This window comes from Cryptomeria japonica, chromosome 5 (genome assembly GCF_030272615.1).
Source record: "Cryptomeria japonica chromosome 5, Sugi_1.0, whole genome shotgun sequence".
NCBI classification, from domain to species: domain Eukaryota; kingdom Viridiplantae; phylum Streptophyta; class Pinopsida; order Cupressales; family Cupressaceae; genus Cryptomeria; species Cryptomeria japonica.
This window is the reverse complement of record NC_081409.1, coordinates 93,651,681-93,675,705: the sequence shown is the minus strand read 5'-3', so window position 1 is coordinate 93,675,705 and position 24,025 is coordinate 93,651,681. Positions and strand designations below refer to the sequence as shown.

Below are 24,025 nucleotides of genomic sequence, written 5' to 3'. Positions count from 1 at the left end.
TGTAAATTTTAATTAAGTTTTTAATTAAGTTTAAATATGACATTTAATTAATAAATTATGATTATTTATAATTAATTGTATAAGTGGCAATATACTTTAATTAATTTTCAAATTGTATTTTATTATTAATGCATATTTTTCTAATTAGATACTTAATTTGTTATTTTGTTATTATTAATTGTATATATTTTATTAATTGTGGATTAATAAATATATAGGAGTTAATATTTAATTTTGGTTATTTTCTATATATGCACAAGGAAATAATTGTTAAGTTGGAATGGACTATCTTTATTTGGATTCCTTATATGTTTAAGTTTCCTTGATCCGTATAGTGTAACTGGGCTTGGAAAAGACGAAATTGGAGATATTGTTTTTGAGCCAATATGAGAATGATATTTTATTTGAAGAATAAATATCTTATTTAGTTGGTTAATGATTATTTAATTATATTCATGTGAACTTGGTTAAAAAACTCATAATGACGCATTTATGTATGTTCGATGCAATGAACCTTAGAAAGTTAGAAAACCAAGAACAACCTGTACCTGGATAAGGTGGGTAACTACAATCTAACTTAGATCATTTAGAAAACTTGATCGACATTTAATGTTTAGATCAATATGGGAAAAAATTGTATTTACCAATTGTTACCTATGCAAGTTTAATTTTTGTATTCGCTTTTTCTTAAGTAATGGCAAGTCGTGCTTTGTTTGATAGGACCTTGTCATATGGATTGATTTGGGGTACCCGTTTATGTCCTCAGTATTGAGTTTGACTGTTGTTTTATGGTGGTGTTGTAATTGGTCATATCCTTTATGCGGGTGTCGAATGATGTATAGTGGTTGACCATAGTTGGTCAGGTCTCTGGTTAGAGTATCTTTGTCAGTGCACCTCATGTGAGTCGTGTTTGACCAAATGGTTGTTCCCCCCTTTTTGAACTCCGGTTGCTTGACCATGTGTATTCCTTGGTTTTTGAGTTCGTTTGAGTATAGTCTAGTGCCGTATGGGAAAGTGGCTTTCGATTGGGGGCCGTGCCCAAAGTGGTTGTTGGGTAACCCATAGAAAGTGAGTCTAATAAGTGATAACCTAACATTAGATTAGAATGTTAATCTCTAAGTAAGATTATCGTGCCTCACACATGGGACGAGTGCTAACACAGACTCGACATGTTGTGAGAAGGCCTGAAATGGCAAACCATCATCCTTGTCTTCATGAATGGATGTGTGGGTCCACATGAGGCTTGGATGGGCCGAAGGTTCGGATTAGGTTGCCAGGGTAACCCAGTGTATGGGGCCGGAACCTATGAAGACCTGCCATGGTAACCATACCAAGTTGTGTGATGACACTTGTCCCTATGTTAGCTAGTGTGTTGTCGTGTTGTCTTGATAGGAGTACTTTTGTGGAGTCATCCTGTTGCTTATGTCCTTGTGAGAACCTGATTTCATGCTAGACCTTGGGTTGCGATGTCTTAGCTTTGCAGATGCTCCAGTGGACCTTTGTATTTGCTTCGTTTATGTTTCAGATGGATCCTTTCCTTTCTAGGGATCAATTATGTATTTATTGACCGATGTGGTCGTTTGTATATTGGTTATGTTTCGCCTTGATGACAGGATTGTAAATAATGTGAACCTTATGTATTCTTAACTTTATTAATTATCAGAGGGGTCTTGCAGTTGAGCAGACCAGGAGATGTAGCCCTTTAGGGGTGAACTCCGAGATCATCTTGGTGTTATGCAATGCTTTTGTTCTTATGTTTCATGTTTAGTGATAGCATGTACAGATGACATTTTGATAGAATGTATAAGTGGGTTAGAAGAAATTAATCTTAAATGCATGTATGCAGTCGTCTTTTAAATGCTGAAATGGGATGATATGGTAGATTGTAGATTAGAGCAATAGAATGCTTTCAGTTATTGTTAATGAAATTAAGTATGCATGGAAAGATCTCATTAGTTTATGATAAAATTCAAGTGTGTTGTTAAATTAGATGCATGACTTAGATTCTAATGAAAGTTTGAATGGAGGGTATAGATAAATCTTAATGGATGAACCTTATATTGTGATCTATATTTTCATCTATCTGAAAGAAATTATCCTTGTTTAAGAATTATCTTGTTATAAGATAATCAGCTTATTGGATTTATTAGTGTGAGTTAAGTTAAATGTGGAATTAAGTAATCACGTTGGGAAACTCTTTAGGTGTTAGTTGATGTCTTCCGCTATGTAATCTGAATTTTTGATATCTCATTGTATCATTATGTTGTGTTTAATTTAAATTTTTTTTTTATTGCACTCTATTCATGTGTTTTAGCTTATCCCTTCGGGGTTTCTTGGCGGGGCATTACGTATTTGTTTAGAGAGCACACAAATCTTGTCTAAGGAAGATAACTATTTCAAGAGAAAACTTAAAGAGGCCATTGCAATTAGCAACCAACCTTCTAACCTAAACCGTGATGAAGGGTGGAGCCTTAGTCCTTCATGGCACCCCTTTTATCCTTTCTTAGGAAACCTCTCCCCCACCCTTAATGCGTCATTTTCCTCCTCTTTGCAGTCGTCCCCCCTTTCCTTTTCTCTCTTTCCCCTTCTCTTGTCCTTTTTCATTTTTCTTTTTCTTTTCTTTGTTTGTTATCATTTTTTGATCCTAATCATTTTCTTCGTTATTTATTTTTATTCTTTTTAAATTTTTTTTTAATTTAGCATCTTTCTCTCTCTCTCTCTCTCTCTTTTTGATTGGTAAGGGCCGAAGCCAATAAGGTGTACATACCCTACCCCCTTGTGGGATTTGAACTTGTGACCTCTCTTTCAAGAGCACAAGTTCTCTACCACTAGGCCAACTTAGGTTGTACAACATCTTTCTCTTTTTTATTTATTCTCTTACTTTTTCCTTTGTTTCTGTTTCTTTTTGTCATTTTTATTTTGTATTATTTCTTTTCTTTTAGTCTTTTTTGTTTTTTATTCCCTTTCTTTTCTTTTTATTTATTTTTTCACTTATGTTTTTATGTATTCTTTCTTTCATACACTAATATTTATTTATATATGTGTGTGGGTGTCTACACACACACACACACATGTATATGTATACACACACACACACACATATACATACATACATACATACATACACATACACATACACATACACATACACATACACATACACATACACATACACACACACACACATACATATACATATACATATACACACACACACACACACACACACACACACACACACACACACACACACACACACACACACACACATGTATATATACATATTCACATATACTTGCTTGCATATATTTATATTTTTATTAGGTTTAGCCTTTCTTTTCTTTGTTCATGTTGTTCTTCTCATTTGTATTTATGTTTATTTTTATATCTATTTTCATTTTTCATCTTTATTTTTTATTTTATTTATTTATTTAACATTTTTTCTCCTTCATATGACCTTTTGTTTTCCTCTTCTTTTTTAATCTTTTCTTTGGTTTTGTTTCCTCTATTTCATTTTTTGGTTCTTGTTTTTCTTATAGGTATTTTCTAACATTTTTGGGGTTTTTGTTTCTTCTCTTTGACTTTTCGCCTCGTCAACCATGCCACTCTCTCCTCCTTTGTGCTATCTCTTTATATCCCCCTTTGATCTACAACTGTCCATCTTACTAATTATTAAGCATTCTTTCATCCTGATGATGGATCACAAAGTGTGATCCGAAACGTTGATGCAAAAAATTACACAATCAAAACCAGAAGCAAGAATAACAATTATCATGGATTGTGGAAAAATAATTAGTTTTTATATTGCTTGATAAAGACGCTAAAACTAGTAGGCAGTGATTGGTAAAGTTGTAGAATAGCTTGGTAGTTTGTCTATTGATTCATGATTTTTTAAAATCGATGTTTTGTATGATGTTTTGATTGTGTTTGTTCAAAGTGTCAGTGTCGTATTAAGAGATGATTTAAAGCGGATTTTGGATTTAGAAAGTTTTTTTTTTTAATTAATTAGTTCATTTATTTTGATTGTTTTTTTTGGATTTTGAACGTTGTTTTTTAGATTTTGAATTTTTTTTTTTTTTTTTTTTTTTAATTTTAAATTTTAATTGGATTTTTAAAAGTTGTCTTGATCACTAATTGAGGTATAAGACATATATCAAGATTTATTCTCTAGTAGGATGTATTTATTTGCCCTTAGTGTCTATCAAGGCAAAAAATAATTATGAATGAGAGAATAAAGTAATTGGATGGAAATTGATAAGTGAAGGATGGAGGCAATTTATTATGGAATCAAAGATTATTTGATTTTCAAGGGTCATCTCATGATGGAATAACATGTTTATCAAAGATGAGGGATTTGATATGACAATATAAGGTGATGACATGAGCATTGAATAACACGTAGTCCATAGGAATGAACATGTTAAGAGGCTCCTAAAAACATGCTTTACATTTTATGTCCTTAGTTTTGATCAAGATCAAGAGATGGATTTAGATGGAATGGAAACATGATAAGGAAGATCAAAGGTGATAATAGATGATGAAAGCAATAAATGGATAAGATAATGAATATATACTAAAAGTGTGGGTAAGGTGAAGTGGATAGGATGCACAATGATTATGGAGATCCCTAACCCTGTCTATATCAAAGGTGGAAAATGGAATATGGATGTAGATAAAGTGAATAGATGAGGGATAATGGAGGATAAGGTGGATGAGACAGGATGGATGAAACTTGCCCCCAAGTGTAGAATACAAGAGGATACTGTATTACACATGACACTTGTTTTCCGAGTTTTCATCATGGTACTTTCCCAAGGCACCACAAGAAGTAGTTTTCACCATTATAGGAATTATTTCTTTACTGTTTTTTTGCTTTTTCTTTCAGTTTTTTCAATTTTTTCTTTTTTGAAGATAATGGATGCATGATAGGAGACGGAGGATGGACTCAAGCATATCATTCTTTAGATATAACCCTTGAAAGATGTCCATTGGACTATGGCTATTAAACATATGCTCAAAGATATTGGTAGGGTGATGGTAAAGGGAGATGAAATGGATGCTAAAATAGAAATAGGTAAGGATTGGATGTGACATGGATGGAAGGATAGAAAATAGGTGTTGGATAATGTATGGGGTGTTGAATGATTTGTGGAGGGGTGGATGAAAATGTTGGCAAGATCAACATTGTCACACACCTTGAAGGGCAGTGGACTGATGGAGGGAAAATGGATTTTGGAGTTTGAGATTTTTATTTTCAAACATAAGGACTAAAAATGGATGAAGGAGATGATGGAGGATCTAAGACAATAGATTTTGGGACACAGGGACCCAAAAATAGACTTGAAAGGTGGGATATGTTTAGATGGAGTGAAGGAAGCCTTTGGAATAACAGGCTTGGATGCCAATTTTGATTATTCATTGGGATGCAACAACATGAGAATCCACATGATTATTTGTTTTTATTTTCTTTGTGGTTCTTTGAAATTCATTGCTTCTATGAGCAACTTAGGAATCCACATGGTTTTTGATTTATGATTTTTATTTAATGGGCCCTTGTGGCTTATATATATTTTATTTTGGATCAAATTTTGCATTGTTTTTACATGTCTCTTAGATGGGACATGTTGATCTTTGGGCATATGTGGATTTCTATACTTATGAACTTTATGCTTGGCATCCAAATTGCTTCCAAGAGCATTGGAGTTCATGGGTGGATAGGAATGATATGGAAGTCTTTTGGATGAGTTCATGTAGATGGATGATTAGAAGGTTCTCAAGGATGTGTACCTTTGTTGACCTTGGTTTATGGTATGGTAAGTGGATTGTGAGCTAGAGGTGATATGGATAACTGACGAAAGGATATAAGGACCTAAGATGGATGGAAGGGATGGAGGCTTTAGTTTTGGGGTATAAGGACCTAAGATGGATTAAAGCGATGAAGGGGGACGTGCATGTTTGGGTTTAGATGGAGGAATGCAAGATTTAGTAGGGATACCAATGTATTGAGAGTGAGTTACGTAGTGAAGGCCATGACTATTAGGATTTGATTTTATATCAAGGGGTTCTAATATACCTTGTTCATGGATGCATAACCCTTTTCCTTGATAATGCATGCTTTGACAAATCCTTTTAGAAATGGGATACTCGTTGCTTTTGAAACAAGATGCAAGTCCATTTTGATGAGGATATGGTATGGAAGGAATAATAAGCTTTTGGATCAAATGAACATATTGCAAGGTTAGTCACACGAGAATAAAATCACCTAATCTCAATTACGAGTCTAATATCAAAATGGTAATAATTATCCACAAGCATCCACTAATCTAAATCAACACTATATACTCACAAATTTGACCACTTCAATAAAAAATTTGCACTACCAATGTAATATGTTATAATGAATATGATCAAAAAATATACATGTGAGAATCAACAATTATTTGTTTCCCAAAATAGATACATCAAGGAAAATAAGATTGCATAGAAAAGTGGGTCTCGTGCTAAAACATAGAGTTTTATGAGATAATGCAGATTTTGACACAACCATTATATAAAAAAAATTAATTCCATGTAGTGGTGAACATAAATAACATGACATCAACATTTCTATATTGTCAAATCTAGAACTATCTCTAATCCTAATATATAATAATCACATCTTCAATACAACTATCAACCTTATCTTTTTTTACAAAGGATAAACACTTTTGACCTAAAGCTATGAATCCTTGAGGTCACAAATGGGGCAACCTAATCCCACTTAAAAAAATTCAACAATAACACCCAAGTGAAATTTGAACCTTGATGGCAAGAACAACACCACCACAACTTAATTATCAGTGTGTATTGATATCGATTCAATTTATCAATTTGATCTCTTATTAATCTAAATTAATTATTTAGTATACTTATTTAATTTGCTCATATATATTTATATATATTCCATATAATTAGCAATAACCAAGATTTTTTTATTATTGAAGATGTGACATTCTCTTTCTACCAGTCAACCTAAGCCCCCTAAATAGGCCACAATGTGGTGGAGCTCCATTGGTCACGAACACTGTTTAACAAATCCCACTAAATTTTTCGTGGGTCCCAGGCCCACAATATTGGTGCACAAGTTTTGATGCAAGATTTTATTGGTCAATTTTATCGTATAAAAAAAGTATAAAAGCATCCCGGAAGACTCGAATTTAAACTGTGACACAGGCCCGAAGAATAGGACTCTGCTGTGTGTTGGAAGGAAAACGAAACCATTCAAACCCCGAGAGAATCGAAACTGCGACCTGTAAACAGCGTGTGTTGGATCAGTGATGGTGCCTTCAAAAGATCCAACGCAAACCGTGCCAACTGACCCTCAGGAGCAACAAGAGGAGCGTCCTGTTTCGAGCCTTCTCATAGTAATCGGTATGTGGTAATGAAAATCTTTTATACTATTTTTCATGCTCAAAACCCTAGGTCTCACAATCTACAGCATCTTAGTGACAATCTTTATGATTTTTAAAATTTATTTAATAAAACATATGAGGATGTGTTTTTATCTAATAAAGGCATTCTATTAATATTATCCAGATAACAAATGATCTATATATTGTTTAATTTAAAATGGTTATGTGATCAGAACCCGAGACTTTGCAATTTGCAGAGATTTTGGTATAGAGTTTTGTTGCCGACGATGTCTTTCTAGTAAAGAAATGTCTCTTATATTTACTCTGAAGAGAAATGTTTTACATCAGCCAAGCATAATGATTTAAAAAAAAATCTCTGTATACAAGTACTAACAATTTTTATTTGGATTTTGTTGGTCAGCAATGCAAGCAGAGGCGCTTCCTTTAGTCAGCAAGTTTAATCTTTCGGAGGACCAAGATTCACCGTAAGTTTGAGAGTTTTATCACCGTCTGGTTTGAGACAATTTTATTACGTAATGTCCTGTGATGCAGCCGTATACGACAAAAAAAATGTTTAAACTTAAGTGTAGATATTCCTTTGTCAGTCCAACTTTTTGTCAATTTAGGCATCTCACTCGGTTTGTGGGCTTAGGCGCAGTATATATTTAGCCCTAATGCATTTTCTGGATCAATTTTTTATGTGGAAATTGAATAGTCTTTCAATAAGAAAACAAGGTTTTAGAAGGAACCCGTAGGAAGTTTTGTAATCAACATTATGGATCATGCTCCGTGATCCATTTTTAAGAGAAAAATATGTATATAGGTTGTAGATTAAAGCTCTTTATACATAACTCTGTTATGTTGACGCCATTTTGCAATATAAAGATAATTAAATATATATAGGTTGTAGATTAAAGCTCTTTATACATAACTCTGTTATGTTGACGCCATTTTGCAATATAAAGATAATTAAATATAATCACGTGCAAAACAATTGTTAACCCCCATTTATTAATGAATGATTAGCACTTCATAGATATTGCAAAATATTGAATGAAATAACAATTGCTACCAATTTCTATCTTACAACAATTTTGTACTGATTTTAATTTATTGATGATTAGTCTTCATGATTGGCCTTAATCCTTCATCCCTTTTCAGATTATGAGCATTCTTGCTAATCTTCATAATTTCCTTAAGCCATCTTTTGAGAGCCTATGCTGTTTTAATACAAATTGATTGGTATAATACTATAAAATCTGTGCTCTGTAAAAGCTGACTTGATAACCCAGTCATTTTTTCATATCAGAATCCTGCTCTTTAATCCTAGTAAATATAGAATGACCAGTTTCACTGATCTGTGTTCTCTCATAAAATAAATAAATTCAATATCACATTTTTGGTTTGCTTCTAGTCAATTCTTGGAAGACTTGAGCAATTCTTTCAGCTTATTATGGGGAACAAAAATAGGATTTATGCTCTTTTTTTCATAATTCTTGGTATCTTATTGGGGATGCCCTCAAAGCAGGAAAAGAAAGCTGCTGGAATCCCTCATGCATGATTCACAGTCTGACATTTCTCATGATTTTGTCTTTCCTGTTTGAAAGTCCTGGCATGATGTTTACCATTATAACCATTTCTTTTCAATACCAAAAGAAGGTGTAAAGGTTTTGTTTAATATGCTCATCTTCACAAATCTTAAAAGCTCTAGTAATCAGGGTTTTGAGGACCCCTTCTTTTTAAGCCCGATGTGATTTGATGATACATGCAAATAAAGGTCTGTATGTGATGAAGCATTTAATGGAGAAGATTTTCTATGCTTTTATTTTCAAATAGCTGGCTTGTGCTTTTTTAATTGGTAAGCTCTAGTTGTTTACTAGTTCTCTGCCCTGATAAACAACAAAAAATCAGAATGAGGTGCAACTACGTGAGGATACTGACACATCTCAGTGTTTCACCAAGGCTTACAAATCTCAATGTTATTAATCACTAAGCCTATTATATTTTTACAACAGTGACTGCAGTTTCAAAATACGATAAGACAAAGCTTTTGTCAAATAATTTCCATGCTTTTCAGTCTTTGACCTTTGCTACTTGCAAGCCTGCCTATCATAGTCTTCAATAATTCTGATGTCTGGACTCCTGCAGTAAATGCTTTCAACAAGGTCCTGCTGCTCTCCAATAGCTCCTATAGTCCTAGGGCTGCACCTTACCAAGGCATTAGCCATTTCTCAGCACCATACCCCAGTAAGACACTAGTCAAACAATTGATGTTCTTTCTGTGAGCTTCATTCTATCACTATGTCTTATTATTGTGTTCTGAGTTTGCAGGAGGACAAACAAGAAGTGAAAAAATTGATTTTCATTCATAAAATTTGAGGTTACATTTCTTCCAGATTTTCTCTCATGAGAAGGTTCTTACAGTAATAGTTCCAATTTTTTTCTATAAATTAGTGGTGGAAACCATACATGATTTGTGTTTATAGACAAATTTTACTTTCATTAGTATTACCGTGCTGGAAACGTTATCGAGTCCAATCATTCAATCATATTTTGAGGCTTTTCATGCCATGGCCATAGAAAATAATTGTTTATGGATTATGGATTGTCTATTGTAGACTGAATATAAATGTTTTGCACACATATCCCTTTTTCTGTAAGTATAAAATTAAAAGTAGGGGGTTTGTGCCTGGGGAAACCCATCCTACAGTAGAGGAAAAATGAAACAAGCAGCTGAGTAGAGATCAGAGTAAATAACTAATTCCATGAAACAATCAACTAGCAAAAGTGTTTTTTACTAACATTGATCTTATTATATTGATAGCTCATAGCATCATTTAATAACATTTCTTTATAGACAGAAGATGAAAGAAAAGGAGACTTGTAAATAGTTGGCAGAATTCACATAGTTGATCTGGTTCCATACATCACCCAGTTTGTGGTGGGGATTCATATTTTAAAGCTATGAGATTTCCACAATCCATGCTGTAATTCTCTTATTTCTTCTGGATTAGATCGTGTATGCAATTTTTTATCATCAAAAAAATTGCATACACAATCGAATCCAGAAGAAATAAGAGGATTCATATTTTTTCTCTCACAGTCAAAGAAATACAATTTCACTAAACAGAAGCTGAAACTAGAAACCATTAGCAGCTATGTAATAGGATAGACTGAAATCTCATTGCAACCTCCCGAAGTCATTGTAAGCCTGATTGTCTAATTGGTTAATAGATGCTATCAGCCTATCACAAAAATCTTGACCCAAAAAATTGCCACAAAATAGAATGGGTAAGAGGGAAGAGGATATTACAGTTGACAAAGCTGTTACTCCTTGATGAATCATTGAACTAGCTGGCTGAATCAGATAACTGTGAAGATGGATCTGATACTTCCACAGAAGCTGTTCAGTAAGAACACTGGTGTGACCACCCATCAAGTTCTTGGGGGCCACCCATGTCCTCTTATAAGAGGAGAGAGATGGGAGTTTAGGCAAAGGGTGGTCTCACAATGATTTCTCAGCAATTGATCAATCCCTTTATCAGCTAGGTAATCTGCTATAGTTATCTACTATTTTATCTAATATGTTTGCATTTATTGTTATTGCATTTTAACTAAGTTACTGGGTACACCCTTAAGGCCTATCGCACCCATACCGGTTATGGGTTCGCTTGGCACTACACTTGGGTATGTAACTGGGTGTCTTGGTACGTACCTGGTGTACCCATGCGTACCTAGTAACAAAATGGACATATTTTGACTTTTTTTTCCATCCAAAAACCTTAAACCTTAATCCTAACACTAAAGCCTTTTAAAATAGCATTGATTCTATATGTGAATCTCCTTTATAAGGGTCTTGTTCTAGGAATAAGGCAAGGTTGGACCAATTACTCATATCAAATGGCCACATCAAAGGTAGAAATTATAAAAACCACCATTAAACATCTCAAGGACTAGGCATGTCCTTTTTACAAGGATAGATATGGGGATCTAGGAAAAGGATTATCACACAATGAAAAATTGAAAATGTTTGTTTTGTTCAGAAATGGAACCAACCTCTTTATTAGCTAGTTAATCTGCTGCACAGTTACTATGCCATATAATATGTTTGTGTTCTCTGCTATTGTAATATAGTAGAAGAGATCCGATGTCTTGGATAACTTTCTTTATTTGCTAGCTGGGACCAAAACCTTTCTTAATAGCATTGATGCTAGTCTATTAATCTTCTATAATAATCAAATTGCTCCAACTATGCCTTATACCACATGGACAAGACCCTCATGAAATGATTTTGCTTGAACTATGTTTTGGCACCAAGTCCTTTTAAAACTGACTAGGCCACTACCCTTTCATCTTTAATCATTCCATTTGATCTAAAAATTGGATCTTGATTGTGATTGTAATGTGGGTTTTTCTACATTTTGGTCAAGAAAGACTAGCCAAGGAGTTCTTGCATGTGAATAAGCTGGTTTTTGTAGGTTTTGGCATAGAGGGGACTTGTATGCAGGGTGATGAAGAATCAAGAAGATCTGGAGCATTCTAAGGAAGAAGATGGACTTGCATGCAGGCTGGAAAAACTTGATATTTTGTACTTTTGGCAAGTTCGCTGCTTACACAGGTGACAAACACATGTTTGCCCCAGTGAAAAGCCATCTGCTGGGGTGAATGCATTATGAAGCAGCAAACACATCATTGAGAACCAGCAAACTCGTTTGTGTGTGTGCTGAGCATGGAATTTGAAGGTTAACACTATTCATTTCCACTTCCAAGCACTGTTTTGTGTGCCTCAAACCTTGGGAAATGTATGGGCACTTATTTAAGCATGTTTGGATGTCTACATATGGTTCAGCATTCATTTTCCTCATTGTAAGGAGGGAGTTTGCTTTGAAAGACACCATTGGAGTAGGGTATTGGAGTAGAGCAGCACATTGATGTGCTTGGGAGCTCTTGATATGTGTTGATGAGCTTCTTATGTCATGTTCAGACCTTTTGTACGTTGTATTGACTGTTCCTGATTGGTTGCATAGTGGAGATGCCATTGTATTTGCCCCTCAACTGGAGTTTTCTCCTCGTCAGGTTTTCTCTTGGTCAAAATTTTTGTCTCTGTCATTGACATGGTTTTTTCGTTATTAATGTTTGTATGTTTCCTTTGATTCTTGATGATGTTTAGATGCAACTGTATGACAGGCCCAAGTTTGAGGAACGTTTACCCACTCTTTTGCTTGTTTGGTGGTTTTTTGGAGTGATAACATTGATAAAATCTGTAAATGGTGAGCTGATTAGGAGTACTTGATCAGTTTACTGATCAGATTGGTACTGGAGCAGGTCTGAAACACCTGTGGGTTGGTGTTCATCGCATTTTTGGTGGGTTTTCAGTTTAATGGCCCTTACATAATCTACTTGAAGTGGGGATTTAAGAGAATTTGAGCTCGAAATTGATGCTCGGAGGTCGAATCAATTACAAAGGAGGATGGCACATGATGGTGATAAGGGTGTGGATAAGCTAGAGAAAATATTTGGACACTAGAAGCTGATATTGCCATCATTTCTTGACATATTGTAATGAGATATTTGCTTGAGATTGTTCTAATGGTCATAACTCAGAAGTTGGGCATTCAAAAGACCCTAGAAGAAGAAGAGCAACCAAAGACCATGCATGGACATGTTGAAACTCAAATAGTGCTAACAACCTTCTGTTTAAAGATGAAGCAAAAATAGAGATGCAACCATTTGATGGGGAAGTAAATGTAGAGAGGTTGGATCAACGAGTCTCCCAAATGGAGGCCTACTTTAGCCTACACAATCTAAATCCTCAACAACAGATTTCTTTTGCCTGTTTGAAGCTATTTGGACGTGCCTTAACATGGAATGAAGCACATGCAACGTCATTGCACATGAGAAAGGCCCCTTCAATCTCGAATTGCAAAGATTTTAAGGAAAGATAAAGAAATTCAACAACACTTCTTTTGTCAGTGACAAGGGAAAAGTATTTCAAGACTATACAGGTGAATTCCATGCTTCAACTTGGTATCCATGTGATGGACTGAGATATGCTAATGAAGTACATTGGAGGCTTGTAAGGCATCTTTGTAGCACTGTTCTAATGGCCAAACCTCAAAATATTGATAAGGCCAGTGTGCAGGCCCATTATTTGGAGATGAAAAAGAAGAAATCCAGTGAATATAAGGATAAGCAGCAGGGTAAAATGAAAGGTAGGAAGGTAAAGATTCTAACAAGGGTTGAACAAGTGGAAGTTTAAGAAATCTGCTAGCATCACTATGAAGAATAGCAACAAAGGAGAAATGAAAAAGATTTTTTAAACATTGTGACAAGGAGGGTCATAATGAAGAGGATTGTTGGAAGTTGCACACGGAGTTTCATCCCTTCAACAAGTTAAAGAGGAATAAGAGTGCTGCCACTTCTCATAGGCTGAAAGAAATTGAATGTAACTTGGATACAGATGATAGAATCTCTTTAGCAACTATGCAGAAAGGTGCAAACATGGTTCAAGATGATGCTCAAGGTGAGGATGAGTCCACCAAATTATTCTATGTCAAGGTATAGCTGAAAGGTAGGAAAGTAGATGCACTTTTTGATACTTGTTCTCAGGCAAATTTAATTTCTCAAAATCTAGTGGAAGAGCTTTGGTTAGAAATGAAGAAGCATCCCAAACTATTCCTTGGGTTGGCTGAAACAAGCTGTTGAAATTACTGTCAGAACGCAGTGTACAATAAAAGACCTCCAACAAGGCTCCTAAACATAGAAATTAAAAAGCCAATTGCCATGGTGGAAGCAAAAAATGGAATGTTACTTCAGAATTTGACTCAAAACTTTTCATTTACCATCTCTCGGGCTGGTTCACCCAAATTGTATACATTTGCCCCGTTTATCAGTAAATGCATTATTTACCTGATTTTGTCTACACCTTCCAGAGGCAATAAATTTTGCATGGACTTCAACATAGATGCAGTTATTTTGTACTTGCACTTTTCTTTGAGATCTATCCAAATATGCAATAAGATCCCACTTATGATTCCATCTTCACATTCTTTTTAGCCTTGAATCTTGACTGCATCTTTGGGACCCCAAATGAGCTAAGTCAATCTCAGCGGTTCTCTCATTTGCTAGTGGCCTTATAAAGATTCTGAGATGTCCCATACCATCCCAAAACATCCATAAGTATGAAACAAACTGGCTAATGTGCTGAAATATCCCTGCATGTTGATTTAATGATGAACTTCACCTTTTGGCTCCTTGGCAATATGCTGCGGGCTGGAATGACATGTCCAAATTTCAACTACATCTGAGTTTTTGGATCTCAACTCCCCAACCACAAGGCTTTTGGTCCTGTTGTGACCTTTTCACACATCGCCCCATTGCTAACGAGGACCCCCTCTTTGCTAGCTTCTTGCGTCGTTAGGTTAGGGTTTTGGTTGCTTAGTGGGCAATTTTGTGTTTTCCGTGCCCGAGTCTCAGAGTTTTGATCATGCCTAGTGCCGTCTAGGGTTTTTGAAGTGTTAGGATCAAGTTGCAAAAGATGATATTTTTTTAATGATCCTAAGTTTTGCTAGGTGTTTGAGCATTTGAACGTTAACGTGTTTTTAAACACGCGCATCAATAATTTTAAAGTGCTAAGATATTCACAGACCTTTTGGAGTTGTTTTCTCACTCCTAAGGTAATATTTAAGTTGGTTTCGCACTTTATTCCAACATTTTCCTGGCGTTTCGCTCATATTTTTGGAAAATTAGTCTAAGTCCAGTTAAATTTAAAGTCGCTGAGTAATTTTGAGTGGTTAAAATGTTGAAATCCTAAGGGAAATCCATATTCCAAGGGTTAAAGGGTCAAAATCCATGCTAAAGGTGATTTTCCCCTCACATTCCAGACTACCCAACCCATTCCCCCACTCAAAATCCATACTACACATGGGTTTCCCCTGGAATCCATACTGGCCACTAATTTCCCCCACTGTTTATCCACACCTGGAGTGATTTTCCCCTGGGAATGCTAAAATTTGGCTAAGTGTCAGGATTTATCCAGACACCCATCGAATTTCCCCTGGGAGTGCGGATTGGAGTGCAAGGATAATTCTATGCCTGGGTCGTTTTTCCACCAGGATTTTTGTGACAACTAAGTTAGGATTTTTGTCCGGATTTTTATCCAGACAGGGATCGATTTTCCCCTAAGCATTTTTGTAAGGATTTTTGTCCAGACAGGGATCGATTTTCCACTGGGAACATTATTAAGAGTTTTTGAGTCCGGATTTTTGTCCAGACTGAGGTCGAATTTCCACCAGGGAGGTATTTTTTCAAGTTAAGTGATTTTTGAGTGTGGATTTTTGTCCAGACACCCATCGAATTTCCCCTGGGGGGTGATTTTTGCAAATTGAGTGCAATTTTGTCTGGATTTTTGTCCAAACTCCTATCGATTTTCCCCTGGAGGGTGATTTATGTGCATTTTGATGATTTTTTTGCATGGATTTTTATCCAAGCATGGGTCGAATTTCCCCTATGGGGCAAATTTTGACACTTAAGCGTTTTTTGAAGGGATTTTTTAATCTCAACCTATAGCGATTTTCCCCTGGAGGCTTTATTTTGGATTTAAATTGCAATATTTTAAATAAAAGCCCCATTTTGATTGCTTTTAAATAATTATTAAATGATTATTTAAAATTTAAAAGCAAATTTAATAACTTGCAATAATTATTAAATGTTTGAATCTTCTAGAAGCAAGTTAGGGTTTCACCAAGCAAGTATTTATACAAGTGTTTTTTTTATCCCACATTGCTTGTGTGGTGAAAGTTGGAGCTGAAAGCAAGTATATGAGAGGAACTTCAGCATTATTTTATTATTATTTCTGCCAGGTGTCTCCATGAGAGCGATTTTTTCAAGTTGGGCGAATTTTTTTAGCAAGGCATTTTTGTGAAGTGTGGGATTGAGGATTTATTTTCCTCCATTTTTTCCAGCTTGCTGATTTATTCCTCTTGGCTGCCATTAAAGTCCAGTTTCAGATTTTCGATTTTGCTAAGTTTGGCGATTTTTTCCAAATTTAGCATTTTTTGGTGAAAGTTGGCGAATTTGTGTTTGGAGACCTTGGGCGATTTTTCCTCCACCATTGTTGCTTGCTGTTCAGACCTTCATTTCTGCAGATTGCTGCCATTAACAACAATTTTCAGAATTTTGAAAATTTCGATTTTTTGCTAAGGCAGGCAAATTTTTGTGTTTGGGGTTTTCAATCCCAACTTGGGCGATTTTTCCAGATTATTGCCATCCTCCATTATTGCAGATCCGAGCTACCATTGGCATCAATTTTCAGATTTCCATTTTAGTGCTAGACTTGGGAAAATTTCGATTTTGCTTGGAGGCCACATTTTGGTGGATTTTTCATTCATGTTTGTTGGCTGTCATCATTTCCAGCCTGCTGATTCGCTTCAGATCTGAGGTTTGCTTCAGATTTTGACCTCCATTAATGGCTGCCATTAATTTTCAGACTTAAGTTTTTATTGCCCAGCCAATTCTAACTTAAATATTTAGCATTTGGAGACATTTTGTGGAGTTTTCTGTGCACTTTTTAGACCATTTTATCGCTGTTGCAGGTCTGAAACTCCATTGTTAGGCGGTTGTCCTCAGAAATTTCATCTCCAGCCACCTAACCAATTTTGGCGAATTTGCTTAGGGCTGTTTCCTAAGCCATTTTTCATCATTTTCAGGGATTTAAACCACTTTGCAAGGTGCTGGTAAGTTTGAAGTGTTCGATTTTCAGACTTGTCCTTAGAAAACTAATTTTTACCAGCCATACTTACATTCCAGAAAATGATTGTTTTCATCAATAAAACTGATTTCTATTGATTTTATGCACATTTTGAAGATTACAACATATTTTGAAAGTCTGAATTTGCTGGTTGTCTTCAGAATTTTGACCTCCATTGTTGACTGCGGAAGGTGTCTTCAGACATTCATTGTGTGAAAACACAACCTTTCACACCTTTCCTAAGTCATCATCAATCCGGTATACTCCTTTGCATTCTTTGCTTGCATATTTTCTAAGCGTAAGGAGGTATAAATGAATTTTTATGGAAGGCTTCCATGCCTTAGTGTTGTCACACATTGAACGTAATTGCTAAAATTTACCAAGTGTATGGATTATTTTCCTGACTTCATGCTCTAAACTAGCTAAATCTCTAGAAAGTCAGGAATTTTATTACAAGTATTTATTTTTATCCCAGGACTAACTTCCAGTTTCGTACAGGTGCGATGTCGAAGTCAGGATACAAGGAAAGGAAAGAGCTGCTGAAGACGTTGGAGATTGGATTTTATCCAGAGTTCAAGATTTCATCCAGATGGAGGGAGATCACTGATACCAACATGCATTTCCTGGACTTCGACCAGATGCAGCGTCGGATGTTCGGATCCAGAGATCAGGTTCCTTCTCCAGCATATGCGAATATTACGAAGAGTGGCATTTTCCATGCCGCTGGGTTTCCACAATCCATACAGTGCAGTGAGTTGATCCTGGAGTGTGCACGATGTTACGATCCGCTCACAAGAATGATCAAGAGTCCGAAGGGTGTTGTCATCGCCTACCTTGCTGAGGATGCCATTGCTGAGGTATTCGGAATTCCACGCAGTACAGACATGAAGGATGTGACCAAGGAAGATTATGCAGACAGATACACGAAGAAGATGGGTGTATGCAAGAGTTTAATTAATAAAGAATGGATGATTGAACCTAGAAATCATCATTCCAAGGCTCCCAAGACACTTATGTGCGTAGATTTTAAGGAGGAATATAGTGATTTGATATTCCTGTTCAACAGAGTGATGAGAATGCCGCAGGGAGCAATATTTCATGGATGGATGTTCTACTTCATCCAGGATTGTCTTAAAGGGACACTAGTGAATTGGTCTAAGATCATAAGCGACAATCTGGATTTTCAGTTGAGGAATGTAGAGAGGTCCAAGTCATTCGCCATGACTTCTTACCTGGTGTACCTACTTGCACGGTTTGTTTCATACAGAGGATTAATATGCAAAGGTGAAGTCGGGAATGGGCAAGGACAGTTTAAGAGTTATGAATGCTACCCCCAGTTGAGTATGCACAGAATTGAAGACTATAAAAGAGTGAATGATGCATTCACTATGTACATCACACGGATGCTGCAGGGCGGAATCCACAGAAGATTGTCCAAGGAGGCAACAGAGTTAATAGAGAAATATGGATCGTGGTATATACAGTTTCCCACTTTCACATACCTCAGGATTCATGGGTTTCAATCTGAACCCTACAGGCTTCCTAGGTATCCTACTGACAGAATGATATTGTTGGAAGTCGTAAGACAGTTTCTAGAGTTCGATGTTATCTAGAGAGAGAAGCACAGGACAGGAATGACATTCCCTATTTCAGTTGGGAAGACGTTAGAGGTCTGCCAACCCGCCATAGCTGCCAGCACTGCAGGTGAGGAGATTGCTTTCTACAGATTTGCTACCTACAAGAAAAGAGAAAGATTTGATCTAGACAAGAAGGTCGGAAGGATCAGAGGAGAGAAGTTCACTCACAAGGTTGACATAGAGGATTATTGGTCTAACTTAATGGATGAACAAGCAGTAAAGAGAAAAATGTGGTCCAGAATGTCAGTGGATTTCATGAGGAAGTGTGGACTTTTCCTCATCCCTGATCAGGTATTGGATGATAGAGATCATACACACCCACATTATGAGAATGAAATGAAGAAGGCAATCCTATTGCCAAATTGGTCAGAGTCAGAGGAGACTGATCTGAATATATTGATGAGAGAAGTCTTGAATTTCTCCCGCACATGGGTAGATATGCAGATGAACAGATTAGTTGACATGGGTGTTCCCTTCACTTATGAGAGGATGAAGACGGAAGAGTCTACTTCCGAGGATAATCAGAGGACTGTCAGTGATGTCAGGATTCATGCAGACGAAGAGAGTCAAGCTCCCAAAAGAAGGAAGAACATGCATGGAGAAGTCAAGGCTAGAGAGAAGAAGATTGAGGATGTGAAGAAGAAACAAAAGACTATCATTCCTTCACCCCCTCCCAGTGTCTCATCAATCGAAGTGATTAAAGTAACATAACAGAATAAGGAGACTCAGTAGTGTTCCAACACAGTGATACTACCAGAGAATACTCAGGAATTTCATGCCACAACAACATCTGCACCTCCTAATGAGAATGATGACCAGCCGGGATCCCCTATTGTCCTTTTGGAAGTTAGTTTGGGAAATGATGTATATGATTGGACCAGGAATAATCCTGATGATAATGATGAAGTTATCTCGGCACTGAAGGACCTTGATCAAGAAATATGTCTTGATGATGGTATGGAGATGACCGCTATTCCTGAATGGTTGAGGAAGAGTATGGAAAAAAGTAAACAAATGATAGAAGTACAGCCTATTGAGGATATTGATGACTACCTAGTTAGGAGTGCTAAGAAGAAAGAGCCCAAGAGAGCGGAGATTTTGTCGCACATAGCTAGAGATGAGACAGGAATGCGGATTGCGCAGATTGCTGTTCCTAGAGCAGGCGTGACAGTGGACACTGCTACTCCCATGGATTTCCAGATCACTTCAGTTGCCCTTGGTCGTCCATCCGCAGGGCAGGAATTTCAGGAGATTGGTGACAACCTCCAAGCAATCAATGCCAAGTTAGACACAGCGATTGCGGAGAATGAAAGGTACAAAGAAGAAAATATTAGACTCATAGAGTATATTGCAGCGACAAGGCGTGGGGATCCCACCCTTATTTCCCCTATTGCAGTTGACCATGGAATACATTCACACTGCGAGGTAGCGAGAGGTACACACTCCGAGGTGGAAAAGTGGATTGAAAGCACAAGAAGGCAGGCAGATGATTTCCTTACTCAGTTTGTCCAAGCATATGAGAAGACAACAACGCTTGTATTCAGAATCCAGTATTTGGAGGGAGTTTGGGAAGAATTCCGGCCTATCCAAGAGAAGACCATTCCACGCCTTCTGGCATTGAAGAAGGTTCCTAATTCCATTTTGGTCAGCGAGAACATTGTGCACAGTGGAGACATATATAATTTCCATGGCTGGTATTGTGCACTAGCTTTGAAGAAATCCGCTTATGAGAACGCTCAATCGAGTTGTATGGAGATGGAAGGATTAATTCAGGACATTCAGATGAAAATCCTTGCCTCGATTGAGGAATTATTGGGTGTTGATGTTAGTGATGCTAGTGGTTTACACTTAGCCGAATTAAGAGACAAGATAAAATTTATGTATTTTTGCCAGTTGGACCCTTTGCAGAAGAGTCAGATAGATGACTTGGTCTCTTTGTTGATTCATGTTCATAATTCGCAGAAGCTCATACCTGAATGGGAGAACACTTTGAATGCTTGCTCGGATTCATTGGATGTGATTGATTTACAGCAGGATACCTTGCCTAGCATTTCCATGGAGGAGTTAAATTCAGTTTTGGCTAGATTCTTGGAGTATGCTAAGAGAGAGAGAGATGCAGGGAGGAATCTTCTAGAAGATTCTCTATATGATGACTAGGTATCTTTCTATTGGGCCATATGTTGGTGGCACCATTTTTGATGTAACCCTAATTAGGGCAATTCTAGGGTTTTGTTGGCATGATCTCGACCATTGATCTTAGATCAATCTGGGCCATCCATTTTGTAAGAGACTCTATATATGCCCCTTTGTCTCTCACTTGTAAGAGAGAGTTTTTGTAGAATTGTTGGTATATGCTACAGCTATTTGAATCCTAATCATTGTTCAATTGTTGGTGATTTTGCTCTTCAAGTGTTGTATTTGCATTCATGGTTCTCAATTCCTCCAAGTTAGATTAGAATTTAGATTAGAATTTATTTTCATGTATGTTAGATTGAATGGAAGATTTGTTGAGTATATTTGTGTGGAATCCTTAATCCATACCACTAGCCTCTTTCCGCTAGTAAGTGCGCCTTGTGTGGTCAACTGGAGTTTGAGTAAGCATAACTTCAACTATTACGCGTCCGTTGACAAGCATCAACTTGGATGGTGTCTTCGTTTGATGGTAATAGTTTGAAAATCATTAAGTATACCTTAGATGATTGCACTAAGCTTGTGTCAATACCTGATTGTGAGACCTTGCCTGGTTTGATTCCACTAAATCCATTCACCATTTCCTACATTCCTAGGATTAGAATAGATTTCCTGAACCCTATTCTTTTTCCCCCTTTTTTTAGTAAGAAGTAAATCCAGAGCCTTATTGATAAATCTGAAGTTATCAGCACACCTATTCCGCATCATTCATGATAATCCAAACATTTGCGTAAGTCCCCAAAGTGAAACACAGCAATTCACATCAACCACTGAACTTACCCACTCGTCAAGACCTGACATGTAGAAACCTTGGAATCACATTAGTTGATCTCATCCTTAGCATCTGAGGTGATTTTGTTCAAGAGAGGGTAAATTACTTTGGTAATTTATTTTGTATTGTTATGTGCATAAAAAACACATCAACAGATCCCAAAAGTTTCTCAACACAGAGAACAAGATGAAGATTCTCAACATGAAGAATCCCCCCAAAACCTTTATCCTCCAAACATGCTGAATCAAAACATGGCGACTTGTCACTTTGATTGACTATTAGGTGCATCACATGAACCAAACTAAAAAGAAAACCAATCTGGACTGGTCCTTGGAGGCATTCCTTGAACAACTTGTTTTGTACTCCCATGCAAGTCCAACTTATTTTTCTCAAGAGCGAGCCAAGAAAAATTTCCCTTGTTTACACAGCTCTCATTTAGCATGCAAGCCCTACATATTTGACATTCCAGCTTCTTCCAACTGCACAATGTTGTTTTGCCTTTTTTGGGTTAAAATAATTAATAATATTTAAGCTGGGCCCAATAATATCTAATTTTAAGGGCAACTTAATAATATTATTGTGATTAAAATAAAAGGCATTTTTAACTAGTAATAAAATAAAAGTATTTGTAAATACTTAAAAAAATAAAAATAAAAAAGAGTATTTTTAAATATTTGAAGGGAAATTTAGGATCCAAGGGCCCAATTTGCAAAGGCTTATCAAGGGGATGCCTATCTTCATTTGATCATCCAATTTCATGTTTTGACATTCCTATTTCAGTTCAAGAGTGATCATGCATTCAAGTACAAAACCCCTTGCCTGCACATTCTGAGGTTGTTCATTGTAATATTGCAAACAAATTCACATCTCAATTTTCAGGACTGTTGGATGAAATTTGAAGGAAATTCATCCTGGGTGCTTGTTGACGTGTATTTTGTACACCATCATACACAGAATAAAATACCTAAAGGCATCTTATCCTCTCTTGAATAAAGTCTCTAACTGCTGAAGATTCGCATGAAGGATCAGTTAGGATGACTCCAATGTTCTTTTGGTAGGGTCTCTACGTGTGGATAAACTCCAGTGGTATGATGTGATTTGCTGGAATCACAAGGGGACTTACATCTGATGATTGAACTTCCGATCTGCTTAGTTGGAACACAGGCTCTTACTGGCTTAGATTTGAAAAAATGGAAAAAGGATGAGGGCGAAGAGAAGATCTAATCCTAATACTAAGAATGTAGGAGCAATGATTTGATTTTTGATGAAACTCTAACTAGGTCTTGTTTTGACATCAATGGACCATCTCCACAAGGCTAGTGCGATCTTCTAAGGGAAGCTTTATGATGTTCAAATCATCACCGCAGGCATAGACACCATCAAGTTGATGCATATCAATGAAGAAGCGACAAATTGAAATTGAGCTTAAGCTGAATGATTCCAGTTGACTACACAAGGCAAGTCTGCAATCAACAAACTGCTAGTAGTATGGATATACGAATTCCACCATTAATCAATCGCATTTCCTCCATTCATCTAATCATCTACCATCTAGGATTGAAGACTCAACAAGAAACCATGCAAATTGCAAGAAACGACACACTTCACCATTACTTCAATGAAAATGGAGTTTGTTTACAATCAATGGCAACAATTTCTTGCCTTGTCCTCCTATTCTACTCTAATTGCTATTCTATCAACTTCTAACTACTCTCTATCTACTAACTGCTTTCTATTATTTACAACTCTCTCTCTCCTTATTGCTAAAAAATTAGCCTTTACAAATGAAATGCCTGGGCTTATATAGTGCCCACAATACAATTTGATGGCTTAGATCAATTCGAGATCAATGGCCAAGATTCAACAATGAAAACCCTAATTAGGGTTTGTTACAACCATTACATAACATTTAACGCTTGACCAATGATAAAATTGTATTGCTTGGACACATGTCCTCTCTAGAAAAAATCGACTAATGGATAGCCGGGGTAGGTACATCGGAGTTTGTGCCACCTTCCATGAGTTAGGTACATTGAATCTGGACATGCTGAGGTGGACCACACTGACTGGAGGAGTGATGACTGGGATGCCACCTCATCTGACACTTGTAGCTTGCTACATATTCAATTTGATGTCGTTGAGAGGCTATCTTTAATTAACTCTTGTTCTAACTCCTTGTGTCCTTGATGTGCAAGATGATGATGTACCTCGCCTTGGAACGCTGGATTGAAAGAGGTCGCCCCTGTCCTGGCTTGATCGTCCCGGCGAAGACCGTCCTTGATCCGGC

At 36.6% G+C, this 24,025-nt stretch overlaps 1 protein-coding gene across 1 annotated transcript in view; it reads left to right on the top strand.

Annotated features, from left to right (window-relative positions):
- Window positions 1-7,082: 7,082 nt before the first annotated feature.
- Window positions 7,083-24,025, top strand: part of LOC131051198 (5'-methylthioadenosine nucleosidase) — an 89,923-nt gene continuing 72,980 nt past the window's right edge. Inside the window, exons 1-2 of the mRNA XM_057985594.1 lie at window positions 7,083-7,410; window positions 7,813-7,876. Of these exons, the coding sequence (XP_057841577.1) occupies window positions 7,317-7,410; window positions 7,813-7,876 (158 nt within the window). The 5' untranslated portion in view covers window positions 7,083-7,316. The remainder of the gene's footprint in view (window positions 7,411-7,812; window positions 7,877-24,025) is intronic.